The sequence below is a fragment of the Aulostomus chinensis genome, chromosome 21 (assembly GCF_037954235.1).
Source record: "Aulostomus chinensis isolate RoL2024-O1b breed Wild chromosome 21, RoL_Achi_v1.0, whole genome shotgun sequence".
Taxonomy (NCBI): Eukaryota; Metazoa; Chordata; class Actinopteri; order Syngnathiformes; family Aulostomidae; genus Aulostomus; species Aulostomus chinensis.
In genome coordinates, this window is record NC_141340.1 from 15085325 (window position 1) to 15099798 (window position 14474).

Below are 14474 nucleotides of genomic sequence, written 5' to 3' on the forward strand. Positions count from 1 at the left end.
GGGGAGCCTGGTGCTTTAAGTAGGAGGAAGAAAGATATCCTTTTCACTACTGGCACTTCTTTTATGAGGACTTTGACGGTGCACATTTGCTCAGCAAATTACCATGGGCCTCCTAACCATACAGTCTTTGTCACAAAATGGCCAAATAAATTAGAGAGAACCCTCAAGTACCCAACAACTAACAAAATTCATACAAAAAAGTGCATGTCTCCTGTTTGGAGGTCAACTTTCTCTATTTTACAGGCGGTGTTGTTGTTGTTTCATTCCTAGTGCCACTTACAGGTTATAGGAAGTCAGTCTGCTGTGATTGCACTGCATTGTCTTCAATTTGTGCCGCAACATAATATATAGTGTCGCCAACTTGCCTGTACATATTTGTACCGAAGTAAACGCCTACTTACTACCAGGAAGCTGTGTGAAAGTTCTTCAGGCTTACCTTGAGACAAGATGTCTGCACAGGTCTCAAACATTCATTGTCTTCTACTGTTGGTCTGTCCTTGTCCTTGAGGATGCTTGTGGGCCAGGAGCTGAAGTCAGAGGCTGGGCTGGCCTTGGTTTGTTGTGTTCTGTCTTGAGTTCAAATTTGGCCATGCAAAGATATAACTCAAACATAACGACCAGGGGTTTTTATCAGCTCTTCTAGTCAGTCCCTCCCCTACTCTTTCACATGTCCAGTGATGCACCAGACAGCATCTGAGTACACATCATTTATAGTGAATAGCTTCACGCTGTTGTAAACAAAACGCAAACTCTGTATCTGTCACTGTCTTCAGGTATTGAAGCCAGTGGTCACTCCTGAGGTGAACCATGGACTGGGCAACCGGAGACTCATTAACTTTTCACTGTCAGGTAAGTTATCCTCGTCCTCCTTGAACCGATGTGTTTGCCCGCTTTAGTCCTTTTTTGCTGTTTTACCCATTACTTTTTGAGTTTAGAAGATCCAATTGTTTTTTTTTACTGGTTCCTAATCAGCAACCCATGCAGTTTAGTGGGGGGTGGTTGCTCCGGCTTGTAGTGAGGTTGGGCGGGGGGAGGGGGCAGCGACACGTGGCTACCCCTCCCCTCACGCATCAGCCCTTGCAGCTGTCTGCTTAAGTGTGCAAGACTCAAAGAGAGTATTTTTTAACTACTTAAAGATAAATTATACCTCAATCCTCTATGTTGTCTATCTTTGATAGCTATATATTCATCTCAGTAGACTTTGCTGTGTTTGAGTGTCACCTTGACTTAGGTTGGTTGTGCAGGAGCAGCCTTTATATACAGACCTGCCAAAAGTGCCCTCTTCCGTAACACAGATACTAAAGTTGGAACAATACAGAGAAGATTAGGAATAACGGCAACTTAAGGTTGGAGGCATTGTCAGTGTTTCACTAAGGTATGAAATGAAGAAAAACTGATGAATTTAGAAAACTGTTCGTCAGTGTGCAAGGTCATTGATTAATACCATAATGTAACCAAAAACAAAGGGTGCCAAATCACGTGCTTAGGTAGCAAACTGAGAAAGTCGGTTTTATTAATGTTACCGGTAGAAAAGTTAGTCTCGATTTCTGCCTTTTGTAGAAGTGGCAGAGGTAACTTGAGGCTTCCTGCTGTGTTGCTGTGTTACTGTGTTAGAACTTTTGCAGGTGCAATCGCAGCAGGGTGAGATTCATTTGACACCATGAAAACAGGAAGACGTTTTTACGGATAACCACTTCTCAACAGCTTAGGGGCTTTGAGCTGGGTCAAGGAGCGGGCTTCATCTTTCTGAAAGAAAAATGAATTTAAAGCATCCCCCTTGATAGAAAAAGATAATCTTCTTTATTAATATTCTCAGGATATATAATGTTATATATACACACACACACACACACACACACACACACACACACACACACACACACACACACACACACACATGTATACACAGTATATACTGTATATATAGATATAGATACATAGATAGATAGATGTATATGAAATTTATAAGAAATATACCTCCACTCCAGACCTCCAGGCCGTTGGTTTGAAGAAGGGGATGTTCTTCAATCCAGATCCGTACCTGAAGCTCTCCATCCAGCCCGGAAAACACAGCATCTTCCCATCACTTCCACATCATGGCCAGGAGAAGCGCTCCAGTGTGGTCTGCAACACAATCAACCCACAGTGGAGCATCGAGGTACACACACACTCACACACACGCACACCAGCGGTTTGGACCCCATATGTATAGTTCCTGGATATCAGGCCTCACATAGTGAAATGAAAACACACACATACCACAACCACAGGCAAACCCATTTAACTCCTTATTCTGTGTTGTTGATCAGGGTAACACAGGGAGGAGCCCAGTTCCACAAATACAGACTTTACATTCACAAAAAACATCATTGAACAATTTGATGGGTGCTCATGTTTTTAACTAGCATGCACCTGTCTGTGTGCCCAAGGGTCTGGTCACTTGATGAAGGGGTGTGGGAAGGCAGTCTGTCTGCTCTGCTATCTTGAATCAGCGTTCGTCTTGTCAACCAAAAAAACCCAGATCTAAATTCTGAAGTCTTCCTCCTTTAGGGGGCGCCTCTACGCATCTTTGACATGTTATTTGGCATCGTTGTTTGCGCTGGATGGCCTCCTGACACAATGCTTCCTACTTATCTGGGTGTGGGACCAGCACCAAGGCTGCACTGGTTTGTGCATCCTCTGTAGGAGCAATTTAAGGGTCACTCTTTTTGCTGCCTCTGCTAGACGTCAAAGCGGCGATACAATGTATAAGGAGTACTGAGGAAGGAATCCCATAGCAATACAAATACCGAGAAATGATGTCAACGTAAGTACCACAGCACAAGGACATGCGCTGTTTGTACACACACAACCACAAGCTGGAGTAACAATGTCAGCATCAGACGATGCGTACAGACACACATATGCAAAGATAATAGAGACATCTGACCAGGAGCCATGCTGATTGTGATTTTCCAGCATGAGCTAAGCCGCACGGATGTTTTAACATGTAGATGACATGGCCTGTGTTACATGTTATAACACTCCTTGTACTGTAACATGTCGTTGTACGTGGATGATAAAACATGGTGGTTTGCAGTGAGGACAGTTCCCACATCAGTAGTGTCTATGAGGAAACATCAAGTGTGACGTGATATTAACATGACTATCCAGTGTGCGGACGCTATTTGGCAGCTTTGAACCCTTCTTCAGTTCTGCACATAGAGTTTAGCACTTGTATTGGCTTTGCTCTACCACTGAGAGGAAGCTAACGTGTTCATCTCAACAGACACGCACAAACCACCACTGAAGGAAAGGATCTGGTCGTTGAAGTAGTTGATTTATTAAACTGGAGGATGACGCACCTGCAGAATAGAGAACCTGTTCGGATTAATGGGTCCTATGTGGAGTGAATGAGATCTCTCTGTTGAGGGAAACATAATCTGAGTTAGAAAAATGTAATTCTGAGTTATTAGGGTTCTGCTCACAGGCGTAGCTTTGTGTTCTCTTACATAAGAATAAACCGTATTTATTATGTTGAAGATTTTTGTGGTGTGGCCCATAAAGAATAGAAGAGCATATTAGGCTCATATTTAATGTACAACACATTTTTACTTGTTATCAATGGGCAGTAGTTTGGAGGTCATTTAGAGAACGTCTAAATTCCAAGTCTTTTAGTTGTAGAATCGAGTAATGCAGAATAAGGCATGAATAAATGCTTTAAAATGAGTAATAAATGGCTAAACATGCCCTGATAGAGCGCAGGTAAAGACAAAACTACTCCCTTAATAATGCTACCAAGTTTTTTTCATGCCATTGACAGCACTGGTGATGTGTAGGGATATTTTGAATACTCCTGTAATTTAAGGAGACCATTAAACTGAATCGACTAATAATCCGGTGACGTAGACGGGCTGGACCATAACGCGATGTGCATATTCGTATGAGACTCTGGTGTATATCCCAGAATGCTGTGCAGCCAGTTAGTTTCTCCTCTTTATTCTTCTCAGGAGACTCCATCCATTCACTGATTTAAAGCAGCATTCTTCTTGGCAGCATCTACTCAGCTCAAAGCCACTTACCTTTCCCCAAACAGCTCCCATGTTGAGTGGAGCTGAGCTCGCGCGGCGCTAATGCACTATATAACTCTAATGGCTTTCCATAACATGCTGCCTCAGTCAGGATGCTAACTGTGCTGGAGTCCAGGATTGAGCAAATGTAGAAATTAATTTTATACTCACTTCACGCTCGCATAAAATGATGGCGGTAGTTTTGAAAAAGAAAACCTTAATAATTCGCAAATATTTTTATCTATAGATACTGATACAGATATATGATGATATTAATTTAGGGCTATGTTGTATGCATCACTGTGTGGAAGAGAGCGATCCTGCATCTATGTTTATGACAAAAATAAATCTTGACTTGAATACTGCTTTCCTATCTTTTGTAATGAAAAAATTCAAACATGTGAATAGTATACATGTATAAATGTGTAGTGTTAAAATCGCAAAGTATTAATGAAGTGCAAGTAGCACGTGAGAGACACTTCCAAACTGCTGAGTGTTCGCTTTTAGCTCCCTCCATGCGGTCAACTCTCTTTCAGGTAAAGTGTAGCTTTTAGCTGTACGGATGCGCTCCACAATGTAGGACTTGTACGTACGAGGAGATGGACTTAGTTTCATGATTAGTAATTCCAGGTGTTTCTATGCTGTTATGTCACATCTGGTCAAAATCCCTCAAAGCAGCCTCTCTGATCTTTGTAATATAAGAAACCGCAATGTATAAATACGATGAAGAAAGCATGAAATCTCCCGCGTCATCGACCCTGTCAGAAACCAAAATGATCAAAGCCGTTGTCGCTCCTTGTGAACAAGCACACGGTAATATGAAAGCATTCAGGCTGTCTGCCGGAAAAGCAGGAATCCACCATAGTTCCCTGACACATTATTTACAAAAGTACTGGACAAATAATGGTTTTCAATGTTTGCGCTGCTGTGTGTCCTTGTGGCAAACTCTGTGAACGTTCTGCCCTGGAAATAACACACACAAAACTGCAGCATGGGCTTCCCACTGCACGTTGAGGCTCAGTGGTGCAGACGCTCTGCTCTGTCTCAAGATAGGAAGCAACCAACAAATCATCCGACCACGCCTCTCTTTCAGATGAACGCAGCCCCGGGCACACGGATGAACGCATGCTCGTATCTTGATAACATTCTAGCACAGAGATGTATTTACTCCCTGCACCATAAACATTTGTGTCGTCTAAGACTGTAGTTAACTCACAAAATGTGATTAGATGACTCCAAACACACCCAGGAGTGTGTGTGTTTGGCAGTCCCTGAAGGAATTCGCTTGTCTCTTGTTTGATTATTTGATGAATAAGTCAGCATAACCCATTTTTTAATTTTTCTCTGGAAGTCAGTCTCATCCTCTGTTCTCCCTGATAAAACTTTTTCCATCCCTTCCTTTTTTCATATTTTACTTTCTCATGTTCCTCCTGTTATGTCCTCCTCTACAGCTTCATCTCACTGCTCCTCCTACACACTAACGCACTCTCCCTCAACCCCTCAGTCCTTCCGCTCTCTCGTTTATCGAGTTTTGTCCCGCATTCTTTCCAGCACACAAACACACACTTTTCGCCCTAGTTGCTCCCTGCTGGCTCGTCTTGTAAATTATTCAGTCCGACTCCTTTTATCAGCCAGTACACTGATTTGCCAAACCCAGCCTTTCTTTGTCTCTCTTTCCCTCCTCTCCTTTCTGCTGTGTACCTTTTGCAGTGCCATGGAGGAATTTGATCTCTATTAACCCTAGAATGCTAACGTTAAAATCAGTAACACCCTCACTGACGTTGGGTGTATTTTAGCTGAAATAATATTCCTGATTAAAATATAGTTTTTAATCAAAATATATTAAAGCACAATGCTGTAGGCCAAATTGAAGTACTCTTCTTTAATTTCCCAATATGCAGTTTCACATAAAATGACAACGGTAGCATGGGGGACCCTAAGAAATGACTGCAAGAATCGTGTGGGTGAAAATCACCCCGACGTTAGTGTTCTAGGGTTATGTAAGAAGTGTGTGTGTGTGTGTGTGTGTGTGTGTGTGTGTGTGTGTGTGTGTGTGTGTATCTTTTCTCGTTTCACTCCAGTTTCATGCCCGTTTTCCTCCTTCCTTGTTTGCTGTTGTCCAGCACCAGGATTGAAAATCAAGCATCACAAGCCCTGATACCTGGAGATTAAGTACACGAGACACACAAAATTAAGTGCATTGAGAGCGGCATCGTACTCGCTCAGTTGTATCTAAAAGCAGCTAAACGCTTAAAGTACCGCAATAATGCTTTATTAACTGAATCTAATTTTGTTCTCAAGTCTGTAGAGATATAAGCAAGAAACTTAAATCTACTTAGCCTGTAAAAACCGTGGCACCTCTGAGAGCTTTTCTGAGTGGAGGAAACCTGATATCCTTCCACTGGTGGCACCTTCTTGGCTCGTACTCCGGAGACACAAGTTGATATTTAACACTGTCCGTTACTGAACTACGCAAACATTTGCATCTTAATCTTTATTAGGTGTTCTGAGATACAACTGTTTAGGGTCGTTTTAGATTTTGTAGTTTCAAGAGCTTTTATTTGAAAGTTATAACGAAGGTGAAGCTTCTAAACCGACACATCAGCCTGGTGTACGCTACAAAAATAGAAATGCGTCACTTTGGTGTTCACTCTGATTTTTCATGGGGTCAAGCAAACTATCTTGAACTTCAGTCGGGGATCCAGGGACGGATTTACACAGGTTTTGACTTGGAATGCTGTGTGAGCCAGTGTCCATCGCTACTCAGATCATCAGCAAATTCACTTTTTTTTCTGCACAGAACAGAACTTTGCCCTGTCAGACTTCATCATATCAGCATAACCCATGATCTTTTCACCCTGGTCAGTGGTCAGTTTATGGGTAATTTATGGATTATTATTTTAATTTGACCACAATTGGCCGGCTAGCAAGCAGGGCTAGTTAGCTAGCCTAGCCTGGCATTTGCTGATCTCCTCCAAAGTTACATTAGTGTGAGTGAATGAGTGATTAGGTGCTTCCAGACAGCGTGCCTTGCCTTTACGCCCGGACGGTGTGAATAGACACCAAGGATTTCCATGTAGGCCTCTACCCAGGTTTGGTTGTGACTAGTGGCCCCTCTTTGTTCGATCATGACTTCAATATCGGCTGTCACCACAGTCCAAAGACACCCTTCGCATACTCCCTCTATGCTTCTCTGTCTCTCCAGAGGTTTAACTTTGTGTCTTTACCCACTGACGTGCTGGAGATAGAAGTGAAGGATAAGTTTGCCAAGAGTCGGCCAATCATCAAGCGTTTCCTGGGAAAGCTGTCTGTCCCCGTCCAGAGGCTGCTGGAAAAACACGCCATCGGGTAAAACACACACATCATGCTCATGTAATATTATTGTTGTTGAAAGTGCAGTGTCGTGGGACTGAGTTTGCACTCAGTCCCAATATTACTTTTTAGTGCTTAATGATTCCGATCTGCGGAGTTGTGGATATTTGCTCACAGACAGAAGGAGAATTTGCATTTGAGCATCGGGTTTAAGGTACACCGTCATCAGCTATCTACTCATACATGTGTATGTTCTGGCTCTCAGAATAAATACTAGCATAGCAAATTCTGCATTGTCATTTCTCCTATTTCTCCCTGTTTCTCCCCACATACTTTCTCTCTGTCACGTTTGTTTTTTTTTTGTTTGCTTGTTCTGTCCACAGAGATCGTGTCGTGAGTTACTCTCTGGGTCGCAGGTTACCAACGGATCATGTTTGTGGCCAACTACAGTTCCGCTTCGAGCTGACCTGCTCTATTCACCCAGGTGCTGTCCTACTGTCCCTTCAGCTCCATAAGCTCAAGTTGAAATGGTTGAAAAGTTGAAACTGTCAATAATTGCGAGAGGACTGAGGAGTCAGAGGAGCAAATCATCTTTGGGGCAAATATACATGGTTTATAGCTCGTTGTGTCAGTTGAGTGTAAACAGCTTGTATGAAGGTCTACAAATGTAAGTAGAGTGCATCTGTTGTAATATCTCAGATGATTATTTAATCTTTTTTTTTGGCTGCTTTTTCAGGTTATAATTTTTTGGAAACAAACAAGAGGCCTTTAAGTGTGCAAGTTCACGTCAGACCTTGAAGGCAGTGGGGACGATTGAAGTGGTCTGCAGGACATGCTGTCGTAGTTTCGTCCTTAAACTCCAAAATGACGAGATGAAACATTTCTTAATTCAAATATCACTATAGTGAACGACAAACGGGGGTTCTGAGAACAGGAAAAACTATTTGTGACTTCTGCTCAGTGCATCATGGGGGATGAAGTCCACAAACGGTTAGCTTGAAGCACCTGGCCTCTAAACCACTCTCTGCGTTTCTAATCTGTAATCAAATATTGAAATGATGGTACGTTCTTCTTTTAACTCCCATTAACTGTTTTAAATGTAATATTGACTTAAATGGTGAATTATTAACTTATAAATCCTCAGGAAGAAAATATTTTCCTCAAACAAAGTTACAACACATCCTTTAAGGCTCATGACATTGAAGTATTCAGGTCATGTCCAGTCTAATCAAATGAATGTTATTAGTATTAGATGTAGATGTTCTTTAAACGATGCATGAAGTGGATGTAAATTCAGACTTTGTGTAAAGGGGGTTGTCTTTTTCCAGAGGAAACAGCTGGTTTGTCGCTAGCTGAAAAGCTAAAAGCTTTTACTGAGCTCTGTCAGTGAGGTAACTGAGAGTCGACAAAGTCTCCATTAATGCTTCCTTCCCCCGGCTGGAGTGCAATACTAATGAACGCAGAGTCTGCTTCAACAGAACCCAATCAAATACCGATGTTTACGCAGCAACAGATAATTGCAACACATACAGTGCTGGGGTAATGTGTGTCTGGCAGCCCTCAAAGTACTTAAACCACAAGACATTTGCGACTGCTCACGTTGACACCGCGCTGGACGGTGATGAGAAGACATGGCCCAGCTGTAATGTTAGGGTTTTGGTTGAGTCTATGGAGAGCAGAGATGCACAAACCTGAAAACCGCCTTTAATGTTCGCTTGTCGTCAGGTTGGTTTTGGGATTAGCATAGCGATTTACATTTTCTCACTGTTGAAAGGTCATTTAATACCTTTTTATGTCTTGAGTTGAGTTGTTTTCCACTGTGGTCTCGTCCCTCCGTTAATTATAGTTGTTCTCTTCTCAGACGATGAGGAGGTCTCCCTGGTCATAGAACCAGTGTGCCCTGAGGGGGGAAATGCAACCGATGTCAACCATGTTGCTGAAGTACCCGATGATGACACGCTAAGTTTGGGACCTGACATGCCTGAGCTCCCTTTGGATGCCGCTCCTGACCCTGAGACCTCCGTGCCACTCGACTCCACACCCAACGGGGTCCAACCCCCTTTGACAATGGAGACAGAGGTGTCCGAGATAGAACAAGGCACCATGGACGAGGAGAGCACGGTGAGGGAAGAGTCTCCTTCTGCTACGCCTCAGGTAGAGCAAGAGGATGGAGCATCAGGGGAGCAACAGGAGGAGAACACTGGAGAGCAGGTGGGAGAGGAAGAAGGACAGGAGAGGCTGCAGGAGGAAGAGGACAAGGAGCCAAGAGAAGAGTGTGAACCACAAGTTGAAGAAGGGATACCAGTAGAAGAAAAAGAGGAAGGGGAGGAAACACAACCAAAGTCTGACAATACTGTAACAGGCACTACTGAGGGTGGGGCTCCACCTGCAGATGCTCCTGTAGAGGGCAACATCACATCCCAGGAGCCTCCGTTAGAATCAGCTGAAAGGGCCGCACAGGAAGTGACAGGAGGAGGAGAAGGAAGCAACGCCCCCTGTGCCTGCCAATCCCTCTTCACAAACTACAACTCCCATGGTCCCTCACGCCGTAAAAACCGCCCCTGCTCCCTACCAGTGTCTGAGCTGGAGAATGTGATTGCGTCAGCCTGCGGTGAACCAGAGACGCCACGATCCCACTACATCCGCATTCACCACCTCCTCCACAGTCTCCCCTCCGCACAACAACGAGCTCCAAGCCAGGACGAAGAGGATTTCAGAGAAGGAGAGAATACGAGCACAACTCAGGACACCACCTCCACATCACCTATATTTAAAACCTCAAAAGATAGAGAGGAGGAGCAGGAAGATGAGGACGAGGAGGATACGACCCAGTCTCCCACTCAGGTAGGACCATGACGGCAAATAGGATTCACACACTGTTTAACAATCACGCTCCGTCAAATAAGAAAAAAAACCTTAATTTAGTAAGATATTTATTAATTGAATGTAAAACACACAATGTTTTGCAAATTGTTGTAATGTGTTCTTGAATAACATTGGAAGACCGTCTGTTTCTGTGGACGCTTCAACATTGTTTGGTCAAAGGATTTCAATTCAGAAAAAAGCAACACTGAAACTTTTGTAGATATTGGTGGTACGGTCCAGCCCTGCTGTACGCGCAGCAATGTTCAGCGCTCTTGTCATTTCATGCTCTCATCAAACAAACAAACACACAGACGCACACATACACACATGCACGCACGCACAAATGCATGCAGATATGTCTCTCAACCACACACCCACGAATATTGGTGTAAAATCAGCTCTCTCCATGTGCGTCCACAACAGACCTTGATGGTCACTGACAATAACAAAGCCAACATTTTGTCATTTTATTTCCTGTTATTGTTTTCGTAACCGTCTCTTCTTAGTCACGGGAATTAATCCATAAAATGAACAATAACATGAACAATAAACTACTAGATTTCTAAAATAATCGATAGCTGCAGCCCTAAAATATTTCATCCTACCATCAGGCAGTGAAACTTCACCCACTCCTCCCCGAATCCTTCTGCTATTGTGTCTGTGCAGGTTCCAGAGTGTCCAGGCCCCTGCTGCTGTCGCTCCCTTCCACGCAGCCTCTCCATTGAACGCCTGTCTGAGCTGAACCAGCTCCTCGAGGGTGAAGGAGGAGGTGGAGGACATGCAGCGGTGAGAAGAATCTCTCTCTCCTGCCTGGAAAGTGAAGAGGGGGACTCCAGCAATGGAGGGGGAAGAAGAGTTGGAGGGAGCAGCCACAGGCTCCTGGGTGAAAACGAGTGTGAGTTCTGCGACACCTCCTGCTACAGCACCTCCTGCTACAGCACTTCATGTTATAGCACATCATGCTACAGTAACTCAGGTTATGAGGGAAGGAACCGCTTCTGCAGCCACACCCGCCTCTCCTCAGTGGATAGTAACCGGCTCTCCGGCAGCACAGTGTTCTCATCTCAGGATGAAGAAGAAGATGAAGAGGGCACCTTTGATTCAGTACCAGATGCCAGCCATAGCCCTGAGGGCCAGGAGGTGAGCGGGGCAGAAGGAGAGAGGAGGACAAGGAGGTGGAAGGAGGCCAGAAGGGAAGAGCAAGGGGAGCCAGCTGGGGCCGGGTCCAGGGGCACCAACATCATTGGTGAGATCAAACAAGCTAAAACTCTGTCCTGCTTCCACAAAGATCTGATTCAATCAAATATCAGCGAACAGGACGAGCAGAGGGCAGGCAGATGGCTCATGGGGGCGCTGGCATTTTATTAAGACAGTAACTTCCCTCACTGCTGTTCATTGCGTCTTTGGGCATTACTTGGAAGTGTTTTTTTCTATTTGCATTACATCACACAAAGTCACACAGACACCAAATTCTTCTCTGAAACGCAATTAAAGTGGCTCCCAACAACTCGGGCTCTGGCAAAGATTCTCTTTTGTTTTCCGTCACGTTCCCACTAAAACACACTTAGCTCTTTTTTTTTTTTTATTCCTGTGGCGCCGGTACCACTTCCGTTTTGCCTGTCCTCTGTCTTCTCATGTTCCCATACAAGAAAATAAATCAAACTTTACACTGCAGTCCAGGCCTGACTTTCCTGTGCTGACTTCGTAGGCCAACAGTCCTAACGATCGGCTGCTACAGCAAACGTCAAAATTTTAAGATTCAAAGCAAATCAACTGTGGGTGCTACAAGTTTTTAATGTACTGATTGCAGAACGTCTTAGAACCTTTCTCCTCCCATGTCTTCCAGTCAGTTATCCACTCAGTATTTTGATTAAACAAAAACTGAGCCAACAGCGCTTTCAAAGTTTTAGCCCAAACGACTGAAATCAGGTGCTGCAAATAAACTAAGCGCTCCCACTGTAAAAACTTTCACTGCATTGAAGATGCGGTGCGGTGCGGAGGAACTTTCTCCAAAGCTGATTATATTTATTTTTTCATGTTTAGTGATACAGACTTTCACATCGGGAAAATTAATCATTTCTATGAAGTACACAAATTCTTTATTGCACCGGTCTGAAATCTGCTGTTACGTGCAACAAACAGTGTGAAACCACAATGCCCACAATCCCTCTGCGTTCTGTCCAACTCGACACGGCTGTTCTTAATTCGCATTTGCTTGATTAGATGGACTGGAGTTGTCCCTCACGCTCACACGAGGGGGTTATTTAGCTCAGGAGGAAGAGCGGCGGTCTGGTACTCAGTAGATCCATGGTTCCTCTGGGTGAGAAGCATTTTCCTCTCAGGCATTGCATCCTCATTGCTTCAGTCACCACTCCTCCTTTTTGAGGATCTGTGTGTGTCTGCCGCGGTGTCATTTATCTCGAGTGTATCTGTTTATTAGTTTTGGTTCATTTTGATTTATGATCCTCGCCACATTTGATTCACAGGTCCCATCTCTGATTAAAAAGCCCTGGGTGAGACATGTTAAACGTGCTAATTCCCTCCCTGTCATTGTGCTGTGTGACGCACAAGTTCAAGGTTCTGGATTCTATCAGGCATCACTTCTGGACCAGTTTTGGTGTTTATTTTCCTTGTAACATGTGATTCCATTGTGATGCACTTACATTTTTTGCAAAAAGGAATAAATGTAGGTGCTGATTTGCAGCCGTCAAAAGACCTCTGCATTCCAAGAGGAATTTAAAGCTCCATGCCGAAGCTCCTAACATTTGCAGCTTACATCAAGTTGAAAAGGACCACGGTGACGCACAGACACTGGACGCACCTCTGGACCGTCACACACCTCTGTCCTCTTGTGTCATCAGTTCACTTGTACTTTGTGTCATGCCGTCTTTGTTTAGTTTATCTGTTCAGTCTAAGCCATTAGTTTGACTGTGCTTCTTCAGTTCCGTTCTCTGCTCCTGCCTTCCGAGTCTTTGTTGTTGTTATGTTTTCGGGTTCTGACTGATTCTTGTTAAAGCGATAACTCTGCCTTCGTCCAGCCCCCGGAGCGTTCCAGTGACTCCCCCAGCTCCATATCACTGCTCCCAGACCGCTTGTCTCTGACTGTTCCTGTTTTGGTTTTTTTTTTGTTTGTTTTTAGAATGAACAGGGGACCAAAAGTTAGAGAGAGACTGAGGCCGACCTTGGTAGAGGCCCACACAAGTCCTCTCATACAACCTGTGCGAGCCTCTGGGACTGCAGCCCAACTGAAATAGTGTGGGCAGAAATTAAAATGAAAATCACCGTTCATCATGTTTTCAAATCCCCACCCGCATATTTTTTCCAACCAAATTTTGTGCTTATTTTCTTTATGCCTAAAGCTCCATAACCCTGCCAGTGTTTACACATGATTTTATTTATTTGTTATTTTGGCGCCTTGGGAACATGAAGTGGTGTTAACCTCCAGGCGTTCTGCATAGCATGAAGAGTAGAGTCTCTGACCAAGCGTTTCTATTTGAGGAGCCTGAGGTGCGAATAAGTTGATCATGGCCACATTTGGAAACATAAGCCATCGGATTGTAACCGCATGCAAGCTCTATAAACTCCCTTGTATGGAAGTAAGCTACATCCATGCTACATCCCTGCTATATCCATGCTACATCCATACATCCATCCAACAAACACGCTGCCTCCTACGTGCTGAAATCTGAGAGTTCCAGTGTGTGCGACATCACTCGTCTTTTCCTTGTCTGACAAGTGGTGGAGCGTAACCCCAGTTCCCAGTAACCTATCCCGTAATGTCTCCTGTAGGCTCAGGCTTTTCACCTCCTGCTGGCCATCCTCCAGTCCTCCGACCCAGCCTTGACCTAAAGCATTTTCCTGCTGCCACTGACCAAGCCTTACCTCCAAGTAAGAACCAACACTTCCCAATCTTACTCTGGAGGCACATGCTGACACATTGGCTTGCTGTGTGTGCATGTCTGTTCTGGTTCATACTGTCGTGTCTTCTTCCTTTTCAACATTCAACCCCCCCCCCCCCCCCCGTGTTTGACCGCCTCTTCTTCCCTTCATGCGCACCTCTTTAGCTTTACATGTACAGCTTTCTACTGCTCTGCAATCAGTAGTTGGAGGGCATGCTTGTCCCTCCTGAGTCAGAATGAGATCAGCACTCAGAAGATTCAGCACTTAAACTGTCCAAATTAGCACTCAAACTCAAGTTAAAACGACACGGCCATTACAGTCATCAGGTCAATGTAATGGCACGGTGGT

At 44.2% G+C, this 14474-nt stretch overlaps 1 protein-coding gene across 3 annotated transcripts in view; it reads left to right on the plus strand.

Annotated features, from left to right (window-relative positions):
• Window positions 1–14474, plus strand: part of hecw1a (HECT, C2 and WW domain containing E3 ubiquitin protein ligase 1a) — a 55871-nt gene that overhangs the window by 21102 nt on the left and 20295 nt on the right. For 2 of the 3 annotated variants that reach the window (XM_086190914.1, XM_086190915.1), the window contains 7 exons: window positions 774–849; window positions 1989–2158; window positions 7255–7397; window positions 7745–7845; window positions 9223–10205; window positions 10893–11472; window positions 14016–14114. In XM_086190914.1, coding sequence (XP_086047040.1) covers window positions 774–849; window positions 1989–2158; window positions 7255–7397; window positions 7745–7845; window positions 9223–10205; window positions 10893–11472; window positions 14016–14114 — 2152 coding nt within the window. The remainder of the gene's footprint in view (window positions 1–773; window positions 850–1988; window positions 2159–7254; window positions 7398–7744; window positions 7846–9222; window positions 10206–10892; window positions 11473–14015; window positions 14115–14474) is intronic. The other variant, XM_086190916.1, reaches the window with a different exon arrangement.